This window comes from Delphinus delphis, chromosome 13 (genome assembly GCF_949987515.2).
Source record: "Delphinus delphis chromosome 13, mDelDel1.2, whole genome shotgun sequence".
NCBI classification, from domain to species: Eukaryota; Metazoa; Chordata; class Mammalia; order Artiodactyla; family Delphinidae; genus Delphinus; species Delphinus delphis.
In genome coordinates, this window is record NC_082695.1 from 31,550,348 (window position 1) to 31,562,919 (window position 12,572).

A 12,572-nucleotide genomic window follows, 5' to 3' on the forward strand; every position below is an offset into this window, starting at 1 on the left:
TTCTTTTCCACGTCATGCCGTACACTTCGGTCCTTAGTATCAAATAGATATGGTGCCTCCCCATCCATTATGAATTTGTCAAATGAACACTTATTAAACGGAGCACATTTGCCGAGTGGTGAGCCGAGGTCCAACAACAGACCACTAGAGAAGATGAGATAGAGCAGTTGATTGCTCGGGGGGGGTCCAGCCTGAGGAAGTAGCCAGCCCATCTCAAGGGGCCACACGACGTGGTCAAGGCAGGGTGCAAGCAGAAAGTGGGAGACGGTACCTGGAGTGCAGGCCTTTATTAGGGTCTGTGCGTGGAGAGCTTTGGGGTTCCTGGGCTAAGGCCAGATTGGCCAATCCAAAGCAAAAGAGCAGGGTTTTGGTAAGTCCCCAGGGACCTCATCTACGGGGCATGGAAGGGGAAGGTGCTGGGAGACAGGAAGACTGTCGATCACTAGGGCCATTGGGGAAGTCATATCTAGAACTTACATTTGCTTTGCCTCTGTGGCTGAGTCTAGGGCATATGCTTGCATGAGGGGCCAGTGTTAGTTTAAGGTCCCTGAAGGCCACTTAGCTGAATGAAATGGACACAGAGGCAGCAATACCACAGAGTAGCTTAGCTAAACTCTCAACACCATCTCTCTGCCCAGAATAGGAGTTGATGGGATTTGGAGCTTCAGTGTGGTCCCAAAGTATGTCCTAATATCAGAGTAATTTACTCCCTACTCAACTGGGATGTCCCATCTGATCTGGCTTTTAGAATGCTACTGTCAGTTTTTTGGCTACCAGAAATTCTGGCTTTTCTTTTTGGGTTATGGTGTAAGGGCATAAAACGCGTAGACTCCAATACGAATCAGACTTTATAGGGCAAAAGGTAAGGGTATTATTAGAACAAATGACACGTTTTTTAGAAAAGAGTAGTATCGGGCTTCCCTGGTGGTGCAGTGGTTGAGCCCGCCTGCCGATGCAGGGGACACGGGTTCGTGCCCCGGTCCGGGAAGATCCCGCATGCCGCGAAGCGGCTGGGCCTGTGAGCTGTGGCCGCTGGGCCTGCGCGTCTGGAGCCTGTGCTCTGCAACGGGAGAGGCCGCGGCAGTGGGAGGCCCATGTACCGCAAAAAAAAAAAAAAAGAAAAAAAGAGTAGTATCCAGTACTGGTGGTTTGTTTCTGCAGTAAATATTACTGAGTGCTTCTACATGCAGATGTTCATGCCAGGGGCAGGGAATGCTGCCGTGAGCATGGTAGGCACAGCCCCTGCCCTTACAGTTTATGGGTACTGGGGAAGCAGACATGAAATAAACCAGTAATCCCAAGTCCATGAGTGTTTTGACAGAGGATGTCCAGAGTGCATTGGGATATATGGGCTGACCTGGCCTGGCTAGAGGTTCAATCCAGTTTAGGTGAGCAGAGCAGGCCTTATTGGAGAAGGTTCTAAGTTTTTCCATTTTAGTACTGTCCATTTTTGAGAAACTTACTCAATGATTGATATATTTTCTCCATAGAAATCATCGAAAGGGCAGCAACTCTAAATCAGACCTTGGATGAAGATGTCCAGTTACCCAGTTCTACTTTTCAGAATATACAAAAGAACATTACTTCATTGCTGGAAATCATTCAGAAAAGGAATTTCCTGCAGTTGCACCAAAATGCCACTCTTGGACTCAAGTAAGTGCCTGAATACCATTCATGACACAACCAATTAGAGGTAGGAACTTGAAAGCTGAGGGGGGAGGAGGCAAGTGGAGGAGAAGGAAAGAAAGCTCTCAGTGGGGCAGAAGGTCATAGGAGAAGAGCTGGGTGCTGGCCCCTCCACAAGAGAAAAGTGTGATCAGTAGAATTGCTATCTTTGCTATTATGTCATAGGTTCGGTTTTTCTCCACGACCCTAAAACAGCATTTCTACTTTGTGTGAACAAAAAAAAAACCTCATGATACTGTCTTTCTTGAAGATTAAGTGTAATGCTGTAAACTCTCATGGAAGCAGACACAGGCAGTGGCTACCACTGAGGCTGTGAACTCTAGGACAGTTTGGCATCATGCCAGATTAATTTAGCTCAGTCATGCACACTGTCATCAAAACCCATGATGTGAAATGACAGATCACAAAGAATTGTTAGACATGGTCACTAGGAGCTTGTAATTTGCTTTCAGGCTTTTTTCGTAGTATTTTCACACAGTAATTACTTGATGTAATAGCAAAGCTATCTCTCTGCCAGGTTGTGATAAATGTCTTAAGTACTGGTTTAGTCACATAATACTCCATCAAAACTCCAGTCTCTATAGTGAGATGTTTAAACAATTTTTAATATATTTTACTATTTTAAATAATGTTGTAAGGAACAACTTAGATAAGAATCTTTTTCTGTATTTCACATTATTATTTTATCAGGGTACATGTTAAGGAGTGAAATCATTTAGCCAAAGAGTTTGCATTTTGAGGATTCCCGACTTGCATTGCCAAATTATTTTCTAAAACGTTTTTAAAAACAACATCCACTTCTACCGGCACACACGGGAGAGCTGAGCTTAGACATCTTTTTTCATCATTGAATGGGATTTTTGACGTTGTTAATTTGTTCTGTGAGAAACAAAAGGAGGAACTTATGTTGCATGGGATTTGGAGAGGGGACTCATAATCTAATTACTAGAACATTTGTTAGGGCCCAAGAAGGGCCCTGAGAGGACTATGGACTGGTCGAGGGGGGCTCAGAAGTGGGCGAGGACCCAGGGGATGGGGAAGGGGCCGCCATCTACAGAGCACCTCTTCTGTGCTGGGTGGTGTAGACTGCACCCCTCATGGACTGCAGGGGCTCATCCCCGCCACCTTGTTAGGTGGGAAATATCCAGCTGGAGAAACTGAGGCCCAGAGAATATTAGTAGCTTGCCCCACGTGCAGGACAATATGAAATCTGGCTACACACCTAAATCTGTCTGACATTAAACCGTTATTTTCCAGCCCTAAACAACAGGAAGTACACTTTAGACCCAGTCCATAGAAGATGGGTGGGTGGAATTTCCATGGTCAGCTCAGAGACCATGGCTGTGTACCTACACTAGATTGTAATCACCTCTCCCTGACCCAGCCCCTCCCCTGCATCCTCCCTTCACTGGATGCATGGTGTGGGGACCCCCACAGGGAAAGGCTCATACCTCCATGCAGGTGGTCCCAGGACCCGCCTGCAGTTGAGGCAGCCACCCCAGGGCACCCTGCTCTCTCCCCACCTTCCTCAGCTCCCCACTGCCTCCTGGACAACATGTTAACATCACGTATTCATTCCAGCCTCCCTCTTCACTCACCATCTCCCCCCATCCACCCGGCTCCAGCTCATCCTAGGCTCAAGGTCCTCCCAGCACCACATGTGGTCGGTCATCTCATTCATTCTCTCCCTCGGCTGCACGTCTCTCCCTCAGACGGGGAATCCCTGCAGATCCCAGGAGTCATTTTGCAGGGGTCCTCCCCCCACCAGTACCTTCCACGGTCATGTCATTCGGTCAATAAAGTGGATTGAGCCCACAGGTGTCCCGCATTGTGCTAGGACTTGGGGACACAAAAGAGAACAATAAAGCCTTTTGCCCACTAGGAGCTCACAATCCAACTGGGAAAAGTTGACTTACTGAGTAGCAGTTGAGAGGAATGGGAGAAGGCAGGGGGCCCTCTCCCCACCTGTGCCCCCTGACCCTCGTCCCCACTAGGCCCTCCTTCTGTCACCCTTTCTCTGTCATTGTAGCTCTTCTATTTCTATTTGGAATTAAGTTATTAATAAGATTCTTAAACTCTCTCTTTAATTTGTAAGTTAAATTATTACTACTGAGACTTTTATTTTAAAAAGATTTTTAAATGCATTCTTAGGCCTCCACTTTCTTCCATAGATAATCTGTGTACTTAAGTCATTTCAAATTTCATGGATTATTTTAGGACTTATTTCTCAGCCTTTTTATTATAATTCTTAGAAGATTGATAATTTATGCTGAAGTACGGCAATCCTGTAAGTGAGAGTACTTAGCACACAACCTAGTTGCTTATTGTGCATGTGTCAGGGTCCCCAAGGCCACCTCCACATTCAGAGTTTCACCAGGACTCCTGTGACTCAGGGCTGAGATTTCCTAGAGTGGCGTATTAAGGATGCACCGCTGGATCATGAGGAAGATGCAGGGGAGCTGGGAGGAGCCCATGCAGGCTCCCTACACTCTCTCCATCCCAGGAGGGACCACGGAGCACACTCTCCCCCCAGCAATGAAAATGCAGCAGCTTGTGTGTGATGCCCAGGGAAGCCCATAGAGTTCACCATCTGAGGTTTTCAGTGGGGGCTGGTCCCATAGGCTCCCTCTGCCCAGCACATACCCACATTCCAGACTCCCAGGAGGGAAGCGGGTGTTCAGCCTAAACCACATTGTTTGCACAAACAGTCGAGGCAGTGAGCCACCCTTATCAGTCAGGGGACAGCGGGAGCACTTGCAGACGCCAGCCGAGGGCCAGCCTGGCAAGCAGGCCTTTCTAAGGGTAGCCAACTCCGGCCTGCTATCTTTCCCTTTACCGCACCCTGTAAATTATCCTTTGTAGCTGTGTTTCCCAGCTGTTTTCCACGCAGGTGTCCCCACACCATTCAAAAGATATTTCAGTAAAGAAATGTGTCCTGTGCCTAGATAATTTGGTAAATGCAGTGTCTTAAGGAGAGACAAGGTCTTTACTACAAGTCTTCAGGCTGATGTTTCAGGATCTCCAAAAGGAGCCTGGAGAACACAGCTAAATGTACTGCAGCACGCAACCCTTTCTCATGGAACTTGCTTACCTGTTCACGGCACTAGTGTTGTGGAGAAACGCAGTTTGAAAAACACTGTTTTACTGTGTTAACTAAATAAATTTTACAAGAAGAAGCTAAGAGTGCTGAGGGGTTTTGTGTTTTTTCTTTTTAGTCTTTCAAGTCACTGCTGACTATATCATTTCATCTGATCACAGTTTAGGTGGTAAATTCATTTCATAGATGAAAACTTGACCTCTATATTTAAATTTCTTTGAGAGATACCTTCTTTAACAATGTGAATTGACAGATTCATGGCCACATGTTAGGAATATATTGGATTTATTTGTGTGTTTCCCATGTGCTCTTTTTGGTTCTTGTTGCCTGTATCATAATGCAACATCTTGCTATCATTTTTATAATCATTAAAAATCATAAGAATGTTCAAATAATTCCTGATAATGCTCAATGATGTCAGAGTTCAAATATGTATCTTTGGAAAATGTTTTTTTGTGGTGTTTAGCCCAGCGATCTGATGATATGTGAAAGCTAAGGGTGATTTACAAGGCATTTTCCATGAAATTTTTCAAAGTTCTTCTGACAAATTGAAGCAAGAAGTTAATGGGATATATTCAACCACTGCAAAGTTCTGTAGTATGAAAACTGTATCATTCTATAGAGCTTTAAGTTTGATTGAAATAGCAATTTACGAAAGAATAGGGGAAAATATCTTTCGATTTCCTAAAGCTTGCTTTTATCAGTGGTACAAATTATATCTTTATTGGCCATTTGGATTTGAAAGTTTTTATAAAATCTGTTTTTTAACTAGCTGCAGAAAAACTTTTATGTTGTATAAATACACTGGTAACTTGAGAGCAAATCACTGAAGAGTCTCCTTTTTTCAATTTCTGGCCATATTATAATGAAAGATTTCAGTTGCCGTCACTCACAGACTATGGTCCCAATTTTCTGAATCAAGATTCACTGAGATGGTTTCTTTTAATTCCATTACTAAAATACGTTAGTAAGTTTGTGAATAAGGAGAGTTTATTAAGGATAAAATGTAAATCTGCCATACTAATAGCTGTCTTAGAAAAATTGTTTCCCTTTTTAAGAGATTACAAGGTACCACTTAGGACGTCACAAAGAAACTCAGAACGATTATGTAAAAGTCTCTTCCACTATTGGGGTCAGGGGGAGTGGTGGTGGGATGAATTGGGAGATTGGGATCGACAGATATACACTAATATGTATAAAATGGATAACTAATAAGAACCTCCTGTATAAAACAAAAAGTTTCTTCCACTATCATTTCAATGATACGAGCTTTGTTGTTCATTTCTTACCATGTGAACCGTCTATTATTTTCCCAGGGCTGCTGAAGATTTATTGTCACAAATTCAGAAAAATTACCAGAAACCACAGCAAGAGTTGGAGGTGTTAAAAGAAGCAGCAAGCAGCCTCCTTTCAAGACACAGCAGTAAAATGCAGGCCGCAGAAGAGCTCCTGAGGGAGGCAGAGAGGAAGACCCAGGAAAGCAGGCGCCTGCTGTTCATTGTCAGGGCCAACCTGCGAGAGTTCAGCGTGAGTCTTACCAGCTCTCTCCCCATTAGAGCTGGTACCACATTCTCCCATGTAAATGATACCAGCCTTAGCTTCTTAAAAACTGAGCCCCGGGGCTTCCCTGGTGGCGCAGTGGTTGAGAGTCCACTTGCCGATGCAGGGGACACGGGTTCGTGCCCCGGTCCGGGAAGATCCCACATGCTGCGGAGCGGCTGGGCCCATGAGCCATGGCCGCTGAGCCTGCGTGTCTGGAGCCTGTGCTCTGCAACGGGAGAGGCCACAACAGCGAGAGGCCCGTGTACCGCACAAAAAAAAAAAAAGAGCCCCGAAGGCTAACTTCAGCACATAGTGTCAGGCACCGCGGTTCAGAAACCGACTTGCTTTTATGAAGCATCCTTAGAGGTGATTTTTGCTACAGGATAAAAAGCTGCGTGTTCAAGAAGAACAAAACTTGACGTCAGTGCTAATCGCAGAAGGAAGAGGACTGCTTGATGCTGCCACTGCACCTGCAAATGCTTCAGGAAAGGCTCTAGCAGTAAGTCCCAACTCAGCACAGCTGCAGTACCCAGAGTTTCCAAAGAATCTTCCCACGTCTCAGATACATTGTTAAATAGTTGCACATGTAGTCACAATGTTAATTTCTCTATGTAGCAGTTAGAGCATCACCGGGATGAGCTGCTTCTATGGACTGCCAAAATCAGGCACCACGTAGATGACCTGGTCATGCAGATGTCCAAAAGAAGAGCACTGGACCTTGTCTACAGAGCGGAGGATCATGCCACTGAGCTCCAGAGACTGGCAGGTGCTCTGGACAGGTGAGACCACACCTTGCAGGAGTTCTCAGGTTGTGATCTGTGGATCAGAGAGAAAAAGCATGGCTATTTTGATCACAGTGTTGAGTGAAATTCTTTTTTTGTCTAAAAATGAAGACTTCTCTTTTATTTCCATGGCAAGGAGGATTTTCTCCCATGTCTGGTAACGTGGTTGACCATCAGCAGGACCGTATGATGGAAAAATGCAAACTGAACCAGATAGGAATGAAAACAAATATTATGCTCTGATATCAAGCCATCGAGGCCTTAAGTATCTACCTGGTGCCCAGGACTTTATTGTTAGGTTGCCTATGGACAGAACCAGATATTGATTTATTTTTATACATCTTGTCTTCTTGGACCTTGTGATCCCGCGGGCTTTATGCGTGGATGCAGGTAGTGGTTGCCCGTCCCGGGCTATTAGAAGTGTTGGGAATCTATTTTCCAACTACTGAAAGATACCATCTCCATTACTTTCTACTACCTGAAGGTCTACCATTGTACTATCATAATTTTAACATATATTTTTGGATATTTGTCAAATATATCCTCAGCTTGTTAGAAATACCTTTAAATGAGAAGCACAGCTTTAGGCCAATGGTTCCCAAATTGTTGCAGCAATACCCTGGGGAACTTCAAAATACTGATGCCTGTGTCCACTTGCCTCTCTCCCATCCCCCGAAGACTGTGGGGTGAGAGCTGTACTTTTCCTTTTTTTTAAGATACTCAGGTGACCTAATGTGCAGCAAATGAGGGAATCGGGGTTTTAGGCCTTATCAGTGATTTACACAATATTGTTAGTTGGTACATTTATTTCTTTTAGAATCTGTTATAAATTATGAGTGGAAAAAGTCTGGACACACTAGAATATGTGTGTTTCTGTGTGTTGGGTGTGTTTTGTGGAAGGAGAAAAATAAATATTTTTCCAGTTTGAGGAATGCTGCCATAAAAGATTAGCCCACACAATGAAAGCAATTGAAAACGATGTATTGAATAACATAGACTATTGCTTAAATTATGTGCTGCATTGAGCACTACCGCCTGTGTCTGCCATCGGAATCAGAAAATGGAATTACATACTCATTTCTTCTCCTTTTTTCATCTTTCATCGTTTCCCAAAAGACAAAAGAATGTTCTGATTACAGGCATAGCTACAACAAAATCTTTATTACTTAGTATGAGTAGTAAAAGTAATTTGGTATGATACGTAAAGTTAAATAACATTATTATCTTTTATTTATAAGTCACTGAATTTTGCCGGTGAAGTAGTAACAAGTAATAACTGCTGGTGTCTGGTTTGGGAATCACGCAACTCAATAACCTCGGGAAGAAAATGAAGCAGGTTACTCAGCAGGCAAAGATGTGTCAATTGTCAGATTTCATTTTGAAGCTAGAGTGAGCTGGATGAAATTGCACCATTACCAGCTGGCAACTTCTTGAGTGATTTGCCCACTTACAAGAGTAAAGTTCAGATGATTGAAATATTATCTGATGCTCTTCCAAAACCCCTAGTGAATTTCCTCAAATCGGTCTATACTATTTGAGGAATAAGATTCAGCATCCTCATATATGCTTAGGAAAGCCTTTTTTGTTTTTTTTTAAATTAACACATGCCGTAGCAGGAGAGATTACAGCCAATGCAAACATGCAGCGGCACCCCAGACACACGCAGGGGGTTTGAACAGAGATCAAAGAATGGATGGTTTAAAAGATGGGACACAGCAGTCATCTCTTCTTTGGGTGTTAATTAAACAGCAGTTCTTAGTGTTATCACTTCTTAAGATTACTTTTGGAGTTCGAGGGGAATCCACATGTTGACATGAAATCCTGTCTTCCTTGTTGATGATAATTCTCTAAGGGGGAAGAAACTGGAAGGCTTTTAAGAATAGTGGGGTAGTTCAATTTAGTTGATCATAACATCTCTAAATATGTTGATTTCACAGTGGCCTTGGAAATGTTAGTCACGTGTCCCTAAATGCGACCAGTGCAACCCATGTCCATTCCAACATCCAGAGCCTGATTGAAGAATCAGAGAAGTTGGTGAAAGATACTCTCAGGACTGAAAGAAAGGCGAGCGTGGTAAGAAATGCCCTGGGGGCTTCCGTGTGCGCCTTCCTTTTCTGGGCACTGTGGGGCAGCGATCCTGCCATAAGGTGCTTGAGCAGACATGCAGTGGCTTAAATCTATGCTTGTCAACATTCTTTTTCTGGTGGGATCTGTTTAAGGCTTCTGTCATCATGTGATGTAAGTTTTCATTTCCTAAGTCATAAATAATTCTTAGAACAAAAATGATAATGCTACTTGATATCCACTTGAGACAGCTTTTCTTACCTGTGGTGAAGATCTGCATTTAATGGCTGTTTTTGTGTTTATAGATTTAAAAATGGCTGTGTTCCTTCTCTTCAGCCACAAACTGGAACATATATTAAACATAAGATAGGACAGTTTAAATTGTCCCTGCCTGTTATCTCGCTGACTTCCTTGTTTGGAACTACACTGGAGGCTATTCTGATAGAATGGAATTGCTTTCTCCACCTCCGCCCTGCCCTCCAGTTGCTATGTTTAAATTGTTCTGTTTTACAGGCCTCAGAATCTCTTGTTTCTAATGGGAAAGCAGCTCTCCAGCGCAGTGCTGAATTTCTAAAAGAAGGCAATAGCCTGAGCAGAAAGCATGGAGGTCAGTTTCCAGCTTGGACTGTGTTGATATCGGAGTGATTGTGGACACATCTCTGAACATACTTCCAGAACATTCATCTTTCCTGGAGCAGTTTGAAGCTTAACATTTCTTTGTCACAATAATATTCCAGTTTCCTGTCATAGACACATCATATAATTTTTATTTTAGTGGTATCTCATTTAATGTGCAGTCCCCTCCAATCTTCCATAGACTCGATAATCCTTCCGTGAGAACCAAAATCTCTACTCGCTGCTTTAGTGCCTGAGCCCTGGCTGTTCTTCATAGCGTTTGTCAGGTTATCTGTGATTTCATGTGCTTCTCTATTCATCTCTCAGGGTTTCACAGTTTCTTGAAGAGATGTATTATGGTTTGTTTTTTTTTTTTTTTTTGCGGTACGTGGGCCTCTCACAGCTGTGGCCTCTCCCGCCGCGGAGCATAGGCTCCGGACGCACAGGCTTAGCGGCCATGACTCATGGGCCTAGCCGCTCCGTGGCATGCGGGATCTTCCCGGACCAGGGCACGAACCCGTGTCCCCTGCATCAGCAGGTGGACTCTCAACCACTGCGCCACCACGGAAGCCCAAGATGTATTATGTTTGATTCCTCTTGTGTCTTCTTCATAGGGCTAATGTAATGTTAGACTCGTGATAGGTTCTTATTAAATAATTACTGAATTAAATCATTATTGATTTATCTATTTAAAAAAATACCTATGCAGTTTCATTTTTCCCAAGAGTTTCAGTAAGCAGTTTTGGCATATGTAAGAGTTATCCAATAAGCATAACACAAAATGGCAGAGGAATCTGTTGTGTAAGAGAAACATACAAGTTTTATAACGTATAGTGTACCTGTCACCTTAATATACTCTAATACAACAAAAATATTGTCTTTTCCTATGGGAGTAAATGGTGGGCCATAAACAAGGCTCATACCCCTTAGACTACTTCCATGTCCAGTCCTGGACCCTTCCACAGCCAAGGGCTTGGATAGGTGCATATTTTTTGTTTCTTTGTGAGTGGCACAATTTAGAATTTATGTTCATCTCAAAATATAAAAAGTCCCTAATTCTCAATCATAAAGCTTTAAACACAAACTCTAGCATCGCTGCTGATGGGCGGTAGCTTTAGTTTACATAACTAAAGGTGTTTTGTAGGCCACAAAATAGTGAACTTTCTGGCAATTAAAATTTTATGCAGAACCATCATGTTCATCGTGGATTTTATCAATAATTTATTTTTTAACCAGGTGTTCAGAATCCAAATGTGATTGTGTATTATGAACAGCAATTTTAAAAGTAAAATCTTTGATCCAACAGCTTTGATCAAACATGAAGGAGGACGAGTTGAGTGCCTATTGGGTGGTCAGAAGGGAGCAGGAAAGTAGGGGAGGGACCCTGGCTGAGAAGCAGGTGGGGGACTGAGAAGAAGATTCCAGAGCAGGAGCCCATGTTTGGGGTCTTACAACCTAGGGGACAAAGGTGGCCAGGACTTGGGTGTGGATAGGAAGTTAGTAAGTCTGATTAAGACTGAGTGACTTAAACACGGCTTTTCACCCTAGAGCTCTAATTAAATTGGACACGAATTTAGGAAGAAATGTTAGTGCGAAGGGAAACAAAGTAGAAAAGATGATCAAGTAAGCCCCAAAACACACAATTTTTATAATGAGTGGTGGTAAGTCTTGCTGGAAAAACTTTCAATATTTGGGGTCTCTGTAGAAAGCTGCTGATTTTATCGATGGGTCAGGAATGATAAAGCTCTCATCTAGGCAACTTTTTAGGACTAGCCTAAAAGGGAACACTTTTTCCCCTTTGAATAGGTATCGCGTTGGAACTGAGTGAATTGAAAAATACTGCAAAGAGATTTCAAGAGAATGCTGATAAAATTACTAAGGAGACCAATGAATCACTTTTGATACTTAGAGCAATTCCTGAAGGTAAGTGGAAGGGGGGTTCTTGGTTTAATTAATATCTTCTTATTGCAAAACCCTTACACATGAGTGTGAGGAAGACCTGCCTCAAGTCTGATGGAGACCCCTCACCCGAAATGAGGCCAAGATTGGTAGAGGAATATGGTTTGGAAGTGAAGATCATTATGTTTTTTATAACATCAAAACACCTGCATTGAAGTAGTAGAATTATACCTGAAAAACAAAAGCCTTAAGATTCTTTATGCTACCGTATTAATTGCTTACTTTTAAAATGGGCCTGAGATGAAAGAAGGGCCATTCAAAGAAGCAAGGAGGTAAAGAAGCTGGAATGTTCCTGCTTTAGGGGGAAATGCTAGATTCATTACAAATGTGGGAAATTAGAGAATTCTTGCTTGGAAATTAAAGAAATCTTCCTTTGTGAGGCGATAAGCATTCTAAAATAGATCACTTGAATACTGATGGTTTGGAAATGCAGTGTTCATTAAAATTTTTAATAGGTTAACTTTTTAAAAGTATAACAGGCGAGTTGTGCTGCAGTGATTTATTTTACACTCCTTCAACCTTTTCTTTTTTTTATAAGATTATTTTAAAAGTCTTATAAGATAGCCAAACATCTCCAAAGTTCTTCCGTCTGCTGGTTCATCTTATAAGCATGAAAGTTACCGTGGGGAGCTGGACTTGGCGGCGCTTTGGACTGACTTAAATCAATGGAACATTTTCTGATATGGAAATTTCTTTTGCTCTTATTTATCTGTTTTTAAGGATACATGGTGTATGTTGATCAAGCACTCAAAAATAACTTTTTATTTGGAAGCAATTTCCAACTTGCCAAAAAGTTGCAAGAAGAGTAAAAAAAGAACACCTGCATA

At 42.6% G+C, this 12,572-nt stretch overlaps 1 protein-coding gene across 1 annotated transcript in view; it reads left to right on the plus strand.

The window, feature by feature from the left end:
- LAMA1 (laminin subunit alpha 1) overlaps window positions 1-12,572 on the plus strand; it is a 150,365-nt gene that overhangs the window by 99,322 nt on the left and 38,471 nt on the right. The window contains exons 36-42 of the mRNA XM_060027766.1: window positions 1,491-1,653; window positions 6,100-6,310; window positions 6,708-6,824; window positions 6,941-7,104; window positions 9,045-9,180; window positions 9,685-9,778; window positions 11,593-11,709. Coding sequence (XP_059883749.1) covers window positions 1,491-1,653; window positions 6,100-6,310; window positions 6,708-6,824; window positions 6,941-7,104; window positions 9,045-9,180; window positions 9,685-9,778; window positions 11,593-11,709 — 1,002 coding nt within the window. The remainder of the gene's footprint in view (window positions 1-1,490; window positions 1,654-6,099; window positions 6,311-6,707; window positions 6,825-6,940; window positions 7,105-9,044; window positions 9,181-9,684; window positions 9,779-11,592; window positions 11,710-12,572) is intronic.